General features: G+C 34.5%; 3 protein-coding genes across 4 annotated transcripts in view; 1 reads left to right on the top strand and 2 right to left on the bottom strand.

Annotated features, from left to right (window-relative positions):
- LOC120626427 (trichohyalin-like) overlaps positions 1-7,296 on the bottom strand; it is a 36,574-nt gene extending 29,278 nt beyond the window's left edge. The window contains exons 1-2 of one of the 2 annotated variants that reach the window (XM_039893955.1): positions 7,022-7,296; positions 4,372-4,530 (exon numbers count right to left, since the gene is read on the bottom strand). In XM_039893955.1, coding sequence (XP_039749889.1) covers positions 4,372-4,530; positions 7,022-7,117 — 255 coding nt within the window. In that variant the 5' untranslated portion in view covers positions 7,118-7,296. Of the gene's footprint in view, positions 1-4,371; positions 4,531-6,748; positions 6,896-7,021 lie in introns of those variants that run through there. The other variant, XM_039893963.1, reaches the window with a different exon arrangement.
- Positions 7,297-11,163: 3,867 nt separating this feature from the next.
- LOC120626981 (adenine phosphoribosyltransferase) lies at positions 11,164-15,209 on the top strand. Its single transcript, XM_039894817.1, has 3 exons — positions 11,164-11,641; positions 12,391-12,628; positions 14,083-15,209. Exons 1-3 carry the CDS (start codon positions 11,553-11,555, stop codon positions 14,305-14,307), a joined length of 552 nt encoding a protein of 183 aa, XP_039750751.1. The 5' UTR covers positions 11,164-11,552; the 3' UTR covers positions 14,308-15,209.
- A 1,489-nt stretch (positions 15,210-16,698) lies between these two features.
- Positions 16,699-18,651, bottom strand: LOC120635504. The gene has a single exon (XM_039906548.1). It carries the CDS (start codon positions 18,649-18,651, stop codon positions 16,699-16,701), a length of 1,953 nt encoding a protein of 650 aa, XP_039762482.1.
- Between the last annotated feature and the right edge of the window lie 860 nt (positions 18,652-19,511).

Consider the following 19,511-nt stretch of genomic DNA (forward strand, 5'->3'; position numbering starts at 1 on the left):
CCAAACCAGAGAAAATGTATAATTTATAAACTCCCAAATTGCTGCTGTCGAGAATCGATCCCGGCACTTCCCACTTAAAACCACAGTGCTTATGTGTAGACATTACCTAACATGAATTTCTATTCATAAATAACTAATATTATGAAAAGGAAAGATTTTTTTTGTGTGTTAGTTTGTTTGTATCCAATAGACTCCGAAAGTATTGGACCGTTTTAACCATTTCTTTACCAAAAGAAAGCTAAACTATCAAGAAGTAACAGACTAATAATATAAGCAATAGTTTTCTCAGCTTTCTTTTCCTCGTAAAAAATAAAGCTAAGCAATGTACGTATTTCGGCTTAAAAGGTTTATATAAGTTACTAGATTTTGCCCGCGGCTTCGCTCACGTTAAGTTAAATTTTTGATTTGGTAAATTTTATCGGTAAAGGTTTAAAAAATGGCATGCTGTAAATAGATAAATATGAACGTAAATTACTTAAAAATCAGAAATGTTTATATAAATTTTCATGCCTTTGGAGTTGGTTTTTTTTTTAAATTTGTGAAACACGTATTTCTTTATTTTTAATCGAAAACCTAAAATCAAAGTCCATGAACGATGTAACTTGAAAAATAAATTGATAAATTAAGGATTTTATACAAACTTTCATCCCCCATTTAACATTCTTAGGGTTGGAATTTTCAAAAACCCTTTCTTAGCGGATGCCTACGTTACGGATGCTATTTCAGCCCGATCCGTCAAGTGGTTAGAGCTGTGCGTTGATAGATCAGTCAGTCAGTCACCTTTGCCTTTTATATATATAGCGATAAAGTTACCCTGAACTTTACGAAAACTATCGCTATTACACGTATTTATGAAATTGTGAAATAGTTTTTCTTGAAGGTCATAGTAAGCCTACAGTATAGGTACAGCAATCTATTTTTGCAGCAGTATTATAAATGTTAAGTCGGAATACTTTTTACCCCTATAAACCATTTCACAATTCACGCTACTAGGGTACCAGTAGTGTGAAATGCAAAACGCATAACGGATGGACAATAGTAGATAACTATCATAAGTTATTGTGAAAATGAATCTTTAAATTAAATTTAATAGCAATACGTTCAGCGTATCAAATTGAATATCTCTCAAATTTACATACATACATACATATACTACGGCAATACACACATCGCCATGTGTACTAAGAAAGCTGATGAACATTTATTTATATAAATAAATGAAATATATACTTATAATATACAGACAAACACCCAGACAATGAAAACATTCATGTTTATCACAGAAACATTTTCCAGCTGTGGGAATCGAACCCACAGCCTTGGACTCGCAGGGTCGCTGTCCACTGCGCCAACCGGCTGTCAACTGTTACGGTATACCGTAAAAAAAAAACTGTACTGTGTACTTATGTGTACGCGTTAGTAGTTGTACTTCTTTGGCGTAACAAGATAAAAATCTTTTCAAAAATGTATCTTACGCCTTATTTTACGTTTGTAGAGAAAACGACACTAACAAAAGAAAAAAGGTATTTAATACATTGCAAGTTTTGTTATCTCATTATCGGACCACCAAGTTTCACTGGACATAAAAATTTGAGATTTTTGTACAATTGAATCAATTACATGACCGAAATGAGCCCGCAGACTTTTACACAACAATTGAAAGTGTAACAGTCACTTTTTTTTTCGAAAAACTAAAATCGACTATAGCAAACTCTATAGCTAACTTAAGCGTCGGTTTTTTGTGACGGTGTGCGCTCGCGCGCATCGTAAAGTTTTACCCTCATAATTTTTCCCCAACGCGCCAAAAGAAGTACAACTTAAAAAAAAAATCTGGCGGACTATGTATTCCCCTCTCACTCAGTTTCGCGACTACCTTCATCCTACTAAAATCGCGTAACCATGTGCTCGCGCATTTCGTTACATCGTGTAATTTCACTCCCATGAACGAGTGAATAGATGAAGTACAAATTCCAAAAAAACATTAAATCGGTTTATAAATAACAGTTCCGAGCTAAGCAGCTCCTCCTTTTTTGTAAGTCGGATAAAAACAAACTCGTGATTGCCAATGCCAAATCAATGTAGCGGCGACAAAGTGCCACACGCCTACGCGTTTCAAATTGTGCATCCGATTTACGATTGAACTAAATAATATGACCTCTGTATCTCTTTTTGCAAATTTATTGCTATATCCATATTGCACTTTCTCTTAAGGATTATTGAGACCCTTATAATGTAGCTTCTGTCTAAGTAATATGCTATTTTAAACCATCACCTAGCCTAGCCTAGCCTATTAATTTCCCACCGCTGAGATAAGAACTCCTCTCTTTTAGGAGTGGGAAAAAAGCTTGGAATGAGCACACAAACGCTGCTTCGTTGCAGGTCGATAAGTTCTTAACAAATGTTTTAATCACACGTTAATGTTAAGCGGCGCTAGCGCAGTGGGTAAAGCTTCGACTTTCCTTTCATGGAGACCGAGTTCGAGCCCCGGCACGCACCACTAACATTTCGGAGTTATGTGTATTTCTAATTCAAAAAATCCATACTAATATTATAAATGTCAATGTAAGTTTCTTTGTTACGCTTTCACCCAAAAACTACCTAACCGATCCTCATGAAACTTTGTACACATTTTCTTGGAAGTGTTAGAAGTAATATAGGATACTTTTTATCCCGACATTAAGCTCGGTTCTTTTGGGAGAGAGGATGAAAGAGTTTGACGATTTTACACCATAACTCCGACAAATTATAACCGATTAACCGAAATAATTGTTTATGTACTGTAGTATTATTTATTATATATTTAATTTTGCCCGAACTTTGTGTAGATCTGAATGTGGTTGGAGATAGAGGACAGAACTCCTCAGCGGACGGTAGCAAACCTCTCATTTAAGGCTTAGCGACATTGAATACTTTATTTTTTTTTAGAACTACAACTAAATTGAACGCCACATCAAAAAACAAAATCAAACGCAGACGACTCGCGGGCAACCGCTAGTCGTCTGCGTTTGATTTTCAAAAAAGCAATTGTTTGCTTCGTCTCCACAACATATATCATAGTAAGCATCAAAATACCTGTGTCAGGAGGAATTTAAGTAATTTAAATATCACTTGCTTTTAACGTTGAAGGAAAACATCGCGAGGAAACGGAGAGAACGTTATGGAGAGTTCTCCATAACGTTCTCAACGGTGTGCGAAGTCTGCCAATCCGCACGTGGGAGACTCTCTTCTGAAAGGAGACCCGTACCCTGTAGTTGGCCAGTATTGGGTTAATTTATGATGATAATAAAATTTAATTTATTATTTGGACTATGAAACAGAATGACACAAGGTCCCATATACCTTCATCATACATTTCTATTAGTTACTCCTATATTTACTGCAAGCTGCGTGCAACTAATTGTTTGAACGACGAATAGATGGCTATTGTAAACATTGTGTAGGTAATTGCTTAGGAAATCTGTATTTACGGGCGCCTCGCGTAGACATTGCGTTTTTAGGGTACCGTACCCAAAGTGTAAAATGGGACCCTACTAAGACTCCGCAGTCCATCCGTCTGTCACAAAGCTGTATCTCATGAACCGTGATGGTTAGAAGTGTTTACAGATGATGTATTTGTTTTGGTGGCTTTAAAGGGGGCTGCCGAACGACAAACCTAAATTCTTGCTGTGTTTATAGATAATGCTGCGTTTTGGGTACGTATCCGCGATTCTAAGAATTTATGTGCATAAAATGTATCCTGAGTGCCCGGAGAATCCCATTTTGAAGTACTAATTTGCTGTGCGTAGTGACAAAAACAGAGGATAGTGCCTTACGGGCACTCCCTTCTGTCATATTCTGAATTTTTAAATTGAAATTAATATTGATTCTTTAATTAATGTGTACTAATTTTTTTCTATTTTAATTTATTTACATCCTTATGGTAAGTATTTGCCTTATATTTAATGGGTTTTGCATATTGCCTCATGTACATGATGAATATTATTATTATTATGATACGGAACCCTTCGTGCGCGAGTACGACTTGTACTTGGCCGGTTTTTATTAATATTGAACGTTTACTGCGAAATAAGCTAGTTATACCATTATTCTGGGAAGCTTCACCCACGTTTCCGTTATGAAGTTATAAGTCGGTTATTTATTTTAGTTTCTTTTTTTATTACTTCTTTGTTATTATATTGCTTTACCTTATTTTTGTCATATTATTTCGAAAGTAGTAATTTAGCGCGGAAGATGAAGATGGCGATGCACTGGTCATTTTTACTCCTTTAAAAAAAAGTCTAAGCATCGTGACCTCTTGAAAGATATTCACAACGGTCGTCACAAAATCGTTTTTCAAGCGCGGGTCAAAATAAGTGTGATCAATACACTTACCCTTATATATCTCTCTAGATCAGGCGATATTTCGTCTGCGTCGGGTAGCTTTTCGCCATGACACGCATCTTGCGGGACGTTGTTTTCAGACAAGGCTCTAGGACGGTTGACTTTCACTGGGTTTACAGTCGTTGAATTATTATTGTTGTTTTCTACGTTCTGAAAATAAAAAACAAACATTCAACGAACCATCTATTAATGATCGGTTTCCCTACTATACGATGTCTAACTTATAATTTTTAAATTCATAAATTTATTTCATTATAAAAAAATGACTGCGCCCAATCTGGGTGTAAAAACGCTACATTATATAATTAGATTTATTTGAAATATTGTATTATAAATGTAACAATATGTATTGTGATGAATAAATTGAAATTGTTGTTATATGAACGGATTCGATCTCAGAACGCAAACTAAAACCCGATCTAATTTGACCCATTTTCACTTTTTTTTCGCCTTAACAAAATATATTGTCATATCAACCTTTTAACGACTCAGAGCACGGGTCCTCCCAGAATGAGAAGGGCTTACGCCACCACCACACAGGCCAAGTGTGAATTCACAGGTCTTTTCGAAAGTTGAAGAACGGTGAAGGATAACATCGTCAAGTTTTTATTCCTTTAATTTAAAACGCACATAATTCTGAAAAGTTACAGTTGCCTGTCGGGGATCGAAGTCGGGAATTTTCACAAATTTATAATGATTGGAACAACTTCCAAAGATGAATGGTTGGACCTCCGTTGCCAAGGATGAACAATGGTCGAGTGCGTCACCACATTTTCTATCTTTCACCACATATTCCATATGTTTTACTTTACTCATAGTTGTTTTTACTTTATCCGAAAATTTAAAACAATGGCCTAACTTTGGAAAACACTCTTACATAATTTTGTACATGGGATAAGTCAAAATATTTACGAGTATGAGACTACCAATCGGCACTTTGCAAGCCTGGACTACAGCCTAATTTGCCAATTATGGGTAGATAATGATAATGACACTGATACTAATAAAATATATTTTACTGCAAAGAACTTCATAGATTTAATCATAGTTTTGGGATAGTATGTTGTTTGAAACCTCCCTTCAACTTTATTACATTTGACATTTCACGTAAACAATCAATGCATATTAGAAAAGGCCACTGAATTGAAAATGTGTATTGGGCGCTTTCATAACTCGTAACTTTTAATTAAGGTTCTTAAAAGATTAATAGAACTTGCTTACAGCTTGCCAGTGCCTTGCCTTGAACTTTTGATTCAATGCATAACAAAAGACTGACTTCATAGCTCTATTGTTGATGGTTATTTCGGACAAGTGTGGGTAGCACAATAAATTCTTTTGAGAGCATTTGCACATATCAGATGGTTAGTAAATTAAGTCATTAAAAGGCCATATAAAATGGCAATATACAATTATAGTTCTAATATTAAGACAAAAGACAAAGATAAAATGACAGGAATGTAAATATTATATCACTCCAATACTCCTCCAATCCTTCGCACACTTTATTCACATCTGCTCATTGGCCTAGTGGTTAGTCTGTTCAGATATAGATCCTGAGGGCTTAGATTTGATTTGCTAGTCGGGCCAAAAAATTATTGGGTTTGTTTAGCCTGGAATTACAATATGGGGGCCATCCACCATCTTGAATTGAGAAGTATGTTGAGTTTATCTGTCAGGTTATTAATTAATTTTATTTATTCAAAGCAAAAATTTATTATTTTTTAAGGTGTAGTCTTCACTACGTATGAATTGTTTTATGCATTACACATATTATGTAATTTTCTCTCAACTATGTTATTAATTTTTTTTTAAACTGTTAATAATTTTTTACTAGCACTGTAGTAATCATTTGTTTTATTTTAAAGCTGAGTTAAATATGATATTATTTTTTGATTGCAACTATTCATAATAAACATCTTAGACTAATATATAAAGTTCAAAAGTTTGTTTGTTTGTTTGTTAACTTTAACGTGATGATCTCAGGAACTACTGGTCTAATTTGAAAAATTATTTCAAGATACCTTATGTAATTTTTTTATGATTTAGCATCCCAAAAGATTTATTAAAAATCCTTAATAAGGGTGGACGAAGGCGTACGCGCGCGCTTACGGCTACAGCTAGTAGAACTAAAAAAAGTTAGAGGTTCTCTTGTCTCTAAAGTAGTACACAGAGTATAGATAGTTCAATGTTTGAAATCTTGTAATAATCCCCAGATCCACTTAAAAAAGATACCACTGTATGTAAAGTTATCTCAAAGACATAATATGTTCACACAATAAACAAACAAACATTAATTATTTTTCAACTACAATTCAATTTTATCATCAAGAAAAACGATAATTTATTTTAAATATTAGTCAAGTCTTACCCCAACGATTTACTTTAATTCTTCGATTTGACAACAATATTACATACAATATACTACAATATTTAAAAACTGGTAATGAAAATATTCATCGAGCACTGAAAAACTTACTACTCAATCTACGAAAACGTCTGAACCGTCAAATCAATACGACGGCGACCGGCGACTGGCGGAAAATCAATATAAATGAGTTTTCCATGTGTCAAAACCAGAAGCAACAGGTAGGCAAAATAACCACCACGGGCAAAATGTAGATAGTAAAGAAAATTATCTTACATTGTTACACAGCGAAAGGCCCAGGGAAGTTTTTTCTTGCTCTATCTCACACCTTTTCGCTGTAATTAGCCTTTCTAAATCATCTGCCGATAACATTCTGGCGAGCCAGTTTTAAAAGTTTTCTTTCCGAATAATGGCGGGAAATGACCGCTGTGGCTTTGTTGCTGCGCGTAAAACATAAACACCACAATTACTGAAGACTGAGCTTAAAAAATGATGAAAGATAGTGTTTTTAAATGCTTTTACTGATTTTTATTATCTTTTTATACTGATTGGTAAACAAGTAACCGACCTGCAAAAATTTGAAAAAACAACACAGCATATGCAAACTTCAAAATTGACACCATACTCCATAGGTCATTTTTTTTTTCATTTGGAAAAAGCAAAGGTACCCATATCACCGTACAGCCTTTATGTCTTTAGTGTATCATGCCAGAGATACCTTTTATTTGATAATAACAAAGACCGTAGAACTAGGTAACAAGCGAGCTATTTATTTTATGTATCTCTTATTCTTTTATTTTCGTTAAATTTTTATTTATGCAATTATGAAATGAATGAAATGAAATGAAATGAAATAAAATGAAATGAATGAATGAAATACACTTTATTGTACACCTAACAGAAATTAAATTATAAACAAAAACAACACAATAAAACACAGGTACAATGGGCGGCCTTATCGCTAAAAAGCGATCTCTGCCAGGCAACCCAATCAAGGAAAGGAAAAAACAAAAAAAACACAGACTTAAGGGTTAGGTTGTACACAGGAGAAGAGCAGTTAACAAATTAAAAATAAATATCTATATCAATTACTATATCATACAAAGTACAAGCCAACAACACAAAGAAAAGTGACTCCGAAGCAAAAAAAAAAAAAAAATGACGAATTAGGGTGGCATAAAATGTTTTTTAAGGAGTCTTTTATAAAATCGGTAGTGACTGCGCGCGCCTAATTTGAAAGGGGAGAGAGTTCCATAGCCGAACAGCTTCAACTGAAAAGGATTAAGAATAGAAAGAAGTACTATGGGAAGGAATTTTTAGTATAAGATTATCTTCAGAACGGAGAGAGCGACAGTGAGAATCACTGAGAAACTCAAACCGTTCTTTAAGATATGGAGGAGTAGCTGGATTGAACAGAACACAGTATAAGAGAGAAAGAATATGAATTATGAATTATTAAATTGCTCCATAGTTAAATCAAGATAGCAAGTATCAGCGTAATCAAGAATTGGAAAGAGGAGAGATTGAGCTAGCGCAATTTTAGTTGGTATGGGAAGGAAATTACTTAATCGCCAAAGAGAACCTACAGCTGCAAACATCTTCCTGCTCACCTCACTAATCTGGGGAACCCAAGAAAGAAATCTGTCAAAAACAACCCCAAGATTCTTGACTGTGTCACTAAATTGTAATTGGACTCCATCAAAAACAACAGAAGGTAGGGTAGTCCAATCTATCCGTGAAATTAAATTCTGACTGCCTATTATAATTATTTTTGTTTTAGATGGATTTACCCTGAGTCCATAAGATCTACTCCATTGTACAACAGCTTCTGTAAAAAATAAATGTTTCTTTCTTTCTTTCTTTCTTCTAAGTCCTTATTTACTTGTTCAATCGCTAGGGGTATATCTTGCAACTTAGATTGGGGATATATCTGTAGATCGTCTGCATACAGGTGGTAGAGAGAGGATAAATTCTGAGTAATTGAACTAATGAAAATTGAAAACAGGAGAGGAGACAACACGCCACCTTGGGGCACACCGGCATTTATTGGACACCATTCTGAATATGAATTCAATTATTAGGTGTGCAGTTAGTTTTTTGAAATGAATATTATAATTATTTTATTTCAATAAATACTGAATTTGATGCTATAAATATTAGATATTATAGTATACGGAGCTATACATATTTTAGATCTAAAGATCTAGAATTCTAAGATGAAGTTCTGATAATGACGATTTATTTTTAATAAATAAAAATATACTGTGATGGATCGTTGAAACTAGTCGACGCAGATCTCTGGATATCACTCTGTAGGTTTGACCATTTCTTCGCATTTCGAGTGTCCTGGCAATCTCCGTTGGGACTAAGTCAGGCATAATTCAGTCCTCAACTCCAGAAAGACTGTTTTTTTTTTCTATTAAAAAAAACAAAAATAACAGTATTTCAATGAAATTTTAAATCAAACTCAGAAGGAAGAAATACTCGAAGTTCGCTCCAGATAAGGTGTATTTGAATAAAATCAAAACAATGGCATAAAATGTGATGTTACGTTGTTTTTTTAATTGAAAATATTTCTTTTTAAATTAATTGACGTAGAAACCAGCCATGATACTGATATCAAACCTTTTTTTTTGTGTTTCGCTAAATATGCCGTGTGTGTATAATACAATGAACATGATGTACGATATAAAATGACATGTAAATCTTATATGTTGAATGATAAATTAGGTTATTTTAGAAAGAAATTAAGCAGATATTTTGTATTTTTTTAATATATTGAACATAATCTTAGCATCCCATATTCCTGTTTACTTTTTGTTGCTTCTTTCAAGAGCTGAAATCTTTTAATAAATGTATGTAATATGTTGTAGGTTTACCTTTAATGACTACTTAAACTCAGTTGCAAATAATATATAATCGCGTCCAAGAAATGCTGACAAGTACGTATCTATTCGAAATTCACAAATAAAACAGGTTTTGGGGTTTTGAGGTCTATGTTGATTGGTATTCATTGTGTATTTTACTGGTGGTTTAGTAATATTTTTTTTTTGTCTGTCTGTTTGTCTGTAGTCTCATAGCTAACCAACGAGTAATATATTTATTGTTTAAATTGAATAATAGAACACATTTATTTTATTTTTGACCTGGACCAGAATCTCACCTAGTGTTAATGTTGATGCAGTTTAAGACGGTAGTAGACTAATCTGTTTATGTTATGGCAATTATTTTAAAAGCTTTTCTATAATAGTTTTCTTTGCAGTATCGTTCCGCAACGCAAAATCGGCTCGGTATTAGCTCTGAGTAAGTGAACCGAAGAGAAAACCTTTTTGAATCCTTCTTACTTAAAACCATGGTTTGCGATTTGATTCGTCTTTATAAAAACTATGTCGATGTCATAGACAGACTTTAAATATTGCTATATCTATATTACCTACATCATCATTAGTCTATACTGTCCCACGTCTAGGCAAAGGTACAGCTTAGAAATTGTTGAAGAGCACCCGTGGATGAGGACTTTTGCTATTTTGTTTTAATTTTTTAAAGAGTTCCATTGTAGTCTCTAGAACTATTCATGAGATCTATGTAAAATTTAAATGGGACCATTCCGGAATAAATCCTTTTGAAACGAAAAAAGAATTATGCAAATCCATTTCTTCTTTTTGGTTTATTGGTTCTGCGCGCTGAGCGATTGAACCATAGTCAATTGCTTATTCTGTGGTCAAGTGTTGTTCTTATTTACACATTTTTTTTTTCAAACGAGGAAACTTTTTACATTGAAAAAAAACTAAGTTTTTTATAAAAATAAATCCATTTATACATGACTAAGATATGCCCTGGTATTAAAAAAAAAAAAAAAAAAAAATTAAACATCCTAATTGATAGCAACTTCCTTTTGTCGGTTAAAAAACTAATAGGTACATTTTCGATTCAATTCGATACATTTAGTAGCAGAAACTTGGAGAATTTTCTAAATGTACTGGCATCACAAGCAATAGTTGTTGTAGAGTCCTTTCACCATTGCTATCAGCAGCGCCAAAATTTATTTTGTTCAATTAAGATGTAGATCACATTAAAAATGTAGATATTGCGGTAAACAAATACGGCTATCTGTTACATCCTGTATTAGTTAACAATTATTAAATAAACGGTCTCTTATGCCTATAGGTACCTTCTTCAGCTGAGATAAATACCCTAGAGTCAATGAAGGAATCATAGAGAACAATAGGTATTTCACAAAAGGTATTTAATTAAATCTTCTTCTTTTGATTTTATGGATTTTTTCAATGTAAAGTAGTTAAAATTAGGTAATCCCATTTTAGAAATACCAATTGTCAGCGTTTCAGCTGACAGCAGTTGTCAGCGAGTCAGCTGACAGCTGTTATCACTGTAATTATCGTTAACATCTGTGACTGGTTACAACTGTTTAGCAGCAATCAGCATGTACGCTTCTAGACCGACCAAAAAGACAAATTAAAACAATTATATATATCACAGACCGAATAAAGTTAAATGTTTTAAGTGCTTATTAGAAATTATTTCGGTTAACTAACTTACTATAGGTACTACTTACGTACTTACTACAATGGATAAAAGAGCCAGAATTTATGAAACGAATTTGATAAATAATTGATAAGAATTTGATAAGAGCAATTATAATTATTAACTGTAGGTTACCGTCTATGAACAAGCTTTACATTTTAAATAACATTGCGCCTTCCATACAAGTTATATGCGGCTAAATGAATTTTTTAGACTAGAGATTTATTGAAAGAAAGTTCTCAAATAAACCCTAAAGAAGAATAAAATGGATTCCGATTACACTAAAAAAGTTGATGAACTGAAATCAAAAATAAAAAGTTTCCCAGACTTTCCCAAAGAAGGAATTTTATTTTGGTAAGTTCAGTAATTAATAACGTCTGTGCGCTACAAATGAGCAATATAAACGCTTTAGGCCTGCCATGCTGGTCCAATGTGAGTTACCTTTCTAGGTTAATTACCACCCTACTGACAAAGATGTGCCACCAAGGGATTTAGTAGCGGTTTAGTTAATGTGTAGAAACCAATTAGGGATATGGATTCAAAGAAACTGCCATATCCTTAACAGATTAGCCCGCACCATTTTAGAAAAAAAATATAACTAACATTCACACATCCAATTACTGTTACAATATATTGACGGCCAATTGGTGCAGTGGGCAACAACCCTGCTTTCTGAGTCCAAGGCTGTGGGTTCGATTCCCACAAGTAGAAAATATTTGTGTGATGAACATGAATATTTTTCAGAGTCTGGGTGTTTATATGTATATTTCAAGTATGTATGCATATTATTCATAAAAAATTTCATCTGTCATCTTAGTACCCACAACACAATCTAAGCTTACTTTGGGGGTAGATGGCGATGTGTGTATTGTCCTTTCTTCTTCTCAGTCGGTTCGCTCTTGTCAGAGAGGTTGTGGTCGTAACTTAAGTGTTGTGGCACACTTGACTATTCGTCGCCACTCCTCTCTGGCAGCTGCCTTTCTGGCACACTCATGTAAAGGGACATGAGTGTGCTCGAAAGGCAGCTGTATTGTCCTAGTATATTTATTTATTTATTTATAAGATATACAATTAAAAGTATATTAGTGTATTGTGAATTCCAGGGATATTTTCTCTGCTCTGTCTGATGGGCACACATGCAAGTTACTACAAAGTCTGCTAGTAGAAACGATTCGCAACAAATACCCAGATGTTGAGGCAGTGGTAGGATTGGAGTCGAGAGGTTTTCTGTTCTCATTCTCAGTGGCAGCTGAGCTGGGTATTGCGTGTCTGCCGATACGGAAAAAAGGAAAATTGCCTGGTGAAGTGCTTTCATACAAATATGACCTGGAGTATGGTTCTGTAAGTTAGTTGTCAGTTAAACAGCTTTTTTGACCATATGAATATGTAATAAAGTGCATACTTATAAATTGTTTGTAAACATGAAACTATTATCAAAATGAGCGTAGCAAAAGAAATCTTTGCAAGAATATTCATCAAAGTCAATTATTATTAGTGGAATATAAGAAAAGGCAAATTAATAGTTTTAAGCAATTATTTTGGGGGGGGTGAGTTTTAAGCAATTAAAATATCACTTGCTTCAATGAAGGGGATATAATTGTCTCCTGCCCAAGCTAGCCGTGTTATAGAGGGCAGTCTATTACTGGCCCGTTGATATGATGATTATGATGATGAATAATGGCCAGACCAAATCATCTTCTATCTATATAAATAAAAGAGAAAGTGTGTGGGTATGTTCCGTATAGGCTCCGAAACGGCTGGACCGATTTCAATTAAACTTTCAGGCAATATCCGGATTGACCTGGCGAGTAATCCTGTAAAGTTTGATGACGATCAGAGCACTCCTATTTTTTCAGTCTTAACTGTCAAATACAGCTTTTATTTACTATGATGATATTCTATTGTTGGGTGTACATGGGTGTAGATAATGATCTTCACCCGCTCGGGAAGAGAATAGAAGAGAATGAATACGGAGAGAAATAAATGATTTAATATATTAAGTGACTTAAATCAAAAATTTAATGATGTAAGTTTAAATAAAATAAAGCAAAATCTAGCCCGGCGAAGCGGGCTGGGTACGCTAGTTGAATTTAAACAAAGCAAGACTTTACATGCAAGGAATAGATCCTCAAAGTGTTGCCCTATGTCTATCCCAACACCTGAATACAAGGTTCAGGTGTTAAGCAGCGTCACGTGCCTGGAATAGGCGATAGCTTTCCTCTTACCATCAGTTATTACATTTTAGTTTTTTTTTTTTAACCTACAATTTGATTGGAGAAATTTTCAATTTTATAAATAGGCATTGACAATTTGAGGGCCGTAGCTTAGTGGTCGCAGGTTCAAATCTTGTCGGTACCGAAAATTTTTATATGCATTTTAAAATAAAACTAGCTGACTCGTGCAACTTCGTAGCAGCAAATCGGTTATTACCGGAAAACACAAATAAAACCACATTTTCTAAAAATGAATCCTAGCTAGATCGATTTATCGCCCCCGAAACCCGCTGTGTACTAAATTTCATGAAAATCGTTGGAGCCGATTCCTTGATTCCAATTATATATATACAAGAATTGCTCGTTTCCAGATTATAACATTGTAATAACACAACAGAATATAAGTGTTGAAATCAATACTAACAGACAGACTTTTCATGAGGCCTACTTGAAACAAATGAATTTTGAATTTTGGGTTGGCAGGTAAATCAAATATCATTCTTTTCTTCTTTGTCAACTCTTGCCAAAGTGGTCATCGCCTCAAGATCATTATAAGATTATAAATAAAGTTTTTGATTACAGGATATCCTAGAAATACAGAAGGATTCCATCCGCCCTGGTCTGAAATGCCTTATTATTGACGATCTAATAGCCACCGGAGGTTCCATAGCAGCAGCAGCTAAATTACTGAGGACTTGCAAAGCAAACGTGATAGGAACGCTTGTTATCATCGAGCTGACGGGTCTGAATGGACGGAGGAACATTCCAGAAGCTATCCATGTACATTCGTTGATTACTTATGATTAGTATTTTGGTAATATTTAGGTGAAGACTGTGAGATGTTATTTCCGCTGAGAATAGATAATGACGTACTAGCCATTGAAGTATAAACAGTGGTATGAATACAGTTTTTACCTGTAGGTAGGCATGAATTAAAGAAAATGGCATCAAATTTACAAATTCTCCTTGCTTTTGTGTGTTGTGCGTATACGAAATGCACGTCTAACGTCGACGGACTCTTGAACTTGAATGTTAAAAAAATTTAAGTAAATACTTCAACTAATTTATATAGTTTATAAAAACTAACATACGGCAGTTGTTTGTTATCTTTTGTTAAATAATGTTGCAGAATGTAACGAGCAAGATGAAGTGTGATATATCCAGAGCCCGCCAACCGTATTCTAGTTTATACGGCAATAACATCTCCCTGGATAGATACGTTTTTGATACAATCTTATTATTATTTGTATATTTTATACTACAATTATTATTTCACATATTTTATGTGATTTTATTTTTCATAACGTATAAGATCAGTGGTGCCAATTATGGTGTGCACAAATCTCTAAACTGAACTATACTGACAAGTCTAAAAGCAGTGATATACCTTTCTTTGTGTTAATTGTAAAGGCACACTACTTTTTGATCTAGAAATTATAGATTTGTGTACAAAAAAAACACCTATGTGCCTGTAATAAAGCTCAATTTTCTTTTTTTATGACAGCAATAACGTTTTTAATAAATGTACGCGACACAATACGCATTTTCAATGGCGTGCGGAGAGCCTTTTGCTAATGAAAAAGCTGTTTGTACTGTGATTCAGGTTTCACCTCTAAAAAAATTTGTTGTCTGTAAACTCGGCTTACTGACGATAGTTTGAACGTGACAACGTCGTAAGAAAATACTGATGGAATGGTTGCATTTTTCATAAGAAAATTTAAATTTTATTTGTTTGATAGATACTATCGTTGCTATAAACAATTGACACCACATTCTCTTTTCACTGCACTTCATCCTTGCCGAAAACATGTAAATGTATTATTATATAGAAGCTGTCCACGCGGACGCATCGCTCACTCAAGTAGGAGAGAGACAGATGTCGAACGCGGAGGCCGACTGTGCCTCTTTGTCGCTCGTTCCGCGCTCTCGCTTGCACTTCAAGCCTTGAATGGAACGCCTCAGAACGAGGTAACGCCGCAAACGTCATGTTTTCTCGTGCGTGCAGCCGGATTCATCGAATTATAAGACGTTGTCACGTCAAAAATCCATAAAATACAATTCACAGCGTATTAAGAACTCTTACGCAAATTAGGGTTCCATACCTAAGTTTCCTTTAGGAAACAATATCGTTATGTACCTTACTTAACGATATTCTTTCCTTAAAGGTAAATTTCGTTACATTATATGAATTCATTTAGTAAGAAAAATAGAAATAAATACAAAGTACAAACAATTTCAATGCAACGCAAGTTTGACTTGCATACGGGTTTTATTAGAAGTTTTTTAGTTAAGGACGTACATAGATACTTTTGTCTATGTGTATAAATGGATATTAATTTTGTATTGCACAAAAATTTATATTTGAGTAAAAAAATGATTATTAGAATTTGATTTATTGAATTACGCAAATCCCTACTAATATTATAAACATCAATGTAAGTTTTTTTGTAACGCTTTCATTCAAAAACTACTTAACTGATCCTCATAAAACTTTGTACACATATTCTCGGAAGTGTTAGAAGTAATATAGGATACTTTTTATCCCGACATTAAGCTCGGTTCCTTTGGGAGAGGGGATGAAAGGGTGTGACGATTTTACACCATAACTCCCGACAAATTATAATCAATTTAAATAATTATTTTTGTACTATAGAGGTTATAATATGTGTTTAATTTTGCCCAAACTGTGGTTGGAGATAGAGGACAGAACTCCTCAGCGGACAGCAGCAAACCCCCTCATTTTAGGCTAGCGATACTGAATACTTTAATTTTTTTTAGAACTACAACTAAATTTAATGCCACATCAGACAACAAAATCAAACGCAGACGAAGTTGCGGGCAACAGCTAGTAATTTATATATTTTTATATAATTTAAGTTCCATTTATTATTTTATTTCCAACAGATTTATTACGATTAAATAAATAAAGTTTTTTTTATATATAATCTTTATTTTTTTTTACCTAAACAGGTATATATTATTATCTGTTATTCCAAAATTGAACAAAAAACATTAAAACACACTCTTTAATAACTAGAGAATACAGTTCACTTAGGTTTATTTACAATTATCATAAGTAATAAACAAAATAATCAGCTTCACAAGGTCTTAAATAATTAATAGGTACTGCTGTAGTAATAATATTAATAGTGCTTTGAATAAATAAAACATTAACAAGAAAATACAGAACACAGTAAATCATTGACTTTGTTCATAATCACCCGAAGGCATATAATCGCCTTTCTTTATTCTTACACTATCCATGCTTTTATAATCATATTCGTTTGGCTCTAAAGATTCATTTGAAGGATTTGTTGGATCATTAGGTTCTAAAGATTCATCTGATGGTTGAGTTGGATATAATACATTGCTATCCATATTATCGCTCTCGTTAGACGCGTCCTCCGCAATGATTTTAATTATAGGATATTTATTTTCACCATTTATAACTAGGACGATCGGTAAAGCGTAAATGAATTTACTATTTTCATCTCTAGCTATTAGCTCATCCAAGTTTACTATTATTATATTTCTATTAGGCTGTTTTACCTCTACTGCTTCTGAAGGTATACTTTCTTCATTTGGAAGACTCGTGCCTTGCGGTATTTCTTCTGATATATTGATATCATTTTCATCTCCGTATTCCTTTCTAGCACCACGGGTGTTTCTTAACTGGTCATCTAATAATTCGGTAGTATGATCTTCATAGAATGTTGGCGTTGTGTAGTAAAACGTAGGGGTTGGAGTAGATTCCTCCTCGGTGTTCATAGACGTCGTAGTGATTTCTTCTGGAAATTCACTATCAAAGTTAATACCACGTCCAGCCCTAGGTGCAGTATTCATTGCAGAGTCTTCTACAGTATGCTCTGTAGTTTCTGAACTATCAAAATCGCTGTTATAACTAGCATCTACTTCAGGTGGAACTAAGTCCACAGTCTCGTCCTCTGGATTTATAGAACTAGTTTCTCCCGCTAATGAAGTAGTCTCATAGGTATTTTCATCGGGTTGAACTGATGGTTGAGGCGATTCATCTTCTGTTTCACTTTCGTCCTCCGTATGACGTATAGGTCTGAGCGTTTCTCTATTTTTGATGTAGTCTAAAATATTTAGAGAAGGGTAGTCGGGTATGTTTTTACTGTTGTCATAAGCTATAGGTGTAAATGTAGAATATTCATCCGATGCTGTCGTAACTTCAGCTTCAGTTGTAGTGACGTCTATAACTGCACTTTCTGTTGCTTCAGTTTCTGGGGTTCCACTTGCTGCGCTTTCCTCGGTTGTTGCTTCACCACCTTCAGCAGAGTTTGTAACTGGCGGAGCACTTGCAATTACAGAACTTCCAAACGCAGTTTCACGAGCTGGTCTAATACTGTCAGGGTTAACTACTCCCGCTGTAGAAATACCTGGAGTTTCAGGTAGTTCAGTTGTTTCCTCTTGCTCCATTGTTATAGATTCATCACTTTCAGAACTGCTACTTGTTTTGTACGAAATAGTTGTTGTGTAATCTTCGGGAATTTCTGATAGTGATATATTTTCTTCAGTTTCACGAGGTGGTCTGTTGCTATCAGTGTTTATATCGGATTTAACTGCAATTGGACCCTCTTTATCATCTTCATCAGGCATTTCCGTGGTCCCATTTCCTTGCACGGGTTCATCATTATGAGTATCATCTATACTTGCACTATCAGGTAGCACTGTAGATTCGCTACTCTGTATTGTTGGCATGTCATTATTTAATTGTTCTTCAGCATCTGTGGCTACGGTATCTGGTACAGAGTAGACTTCAATATGGAACTCATAACCTCTTAAAACAGTGGGACTTTTTAGCTCAATAGTAACCGACTTCTTCCGGTCTCCACCGTCAACTATTTGTACATCGCCATCCTTTTCTGGTCGCATATCCGTGATAACTACATTACTTATAAGTTCGTTTTCCGGTGCAATGACCGTAACATTCTCGAATTGTCTCCACAGAGCGGGATTCGCTTGCCTTACTTCATCGAAGATTTTTCTTCCTTCCGTGTTACCGAGCGTTATGTCGCGACTCCATCCCGCACAAAACAAACTTAATAATACTAGAACTTGGCTGTGCATCTTCGAATGCGGTGGTGTGACTGTAGCAAGATCCTTAAACGTGATTCTTATATAGTTCATAATACTTGAGGAAAATATTAAGATGAAGTCACAGTTACAAGCCTTCGTAATAAGTACATTTTTATTGGACACGGAATTAGTCCTTCCTAGAGGAAAACTGTTAAGTGTACAGTCATTAACAAATCGGAAATGTGACAGCATTGCTTCATCTATTTTTTTTAATTTTCCATAGAAGCGTGCTGATTAAGCAACTTCACACGTTCCATTGAATTGAATATTATAAAAATAAATTATACAGATAATAATTGATTGGATAGTCTACTTATCTTCCTGCTACAAGTTAATTGCTTGCGAATTAATTACTTGAGTTTACTTCTGTAGCGATTTAATTAAGGAATCACTTTTTTAATTCTAATTTGGTACTTATAATACTTAGTTACTTTCAAGTAAGTAACAGGTAAAAGTATATACCTACATATTAATTTTTACCTTTTAATTCCAATAAATAACATGTAGTGCAATGATGATATAAGACGTTACCTTAACTGGTGGTAGGTAAGTGATCATGCAGTCTAAGATGTTAGCGAACTAATCTGTTAGGGTAAGTTTTGGCAGTTTATTACTACTAATCGGTTTGTCAGTGTCATCGTGCCGGTACGCTAAATCGCTTGGCGGCACGTCTTTGTCGATAGGTTGGTAACCTGGTGGCTGTAATCTAAACTGGTGGTAAGTGATGATGCAGTATAAGATGGTAGCGAACTAATCTGCTAGGGGTATGGCAGATTATCACTACTAAACGGTTTCTACGCGACATCGTACCAGTACGCTACATCGCTTGGCGGCACGTCTTGTTAGGTTGGTAACTAGCCACGGCCGAAGCTTGCCACCAGACAAGAAACTTTTGTAAAAGCCTTTAAATA

Source organism: Pararge aegeria, chromosome 1 (assembly GCF_905163445.1).
Source record: "Pararge aegeria chromosome 1, ilParAegt1.1, whole genome shotgun sequence".
Lineage (NCBI taxonomy): Eukaryota > Metazoa > Arthropoda > Insecta > Lepidoptera > Nymphalidae > Pararge > Pararge aegeria.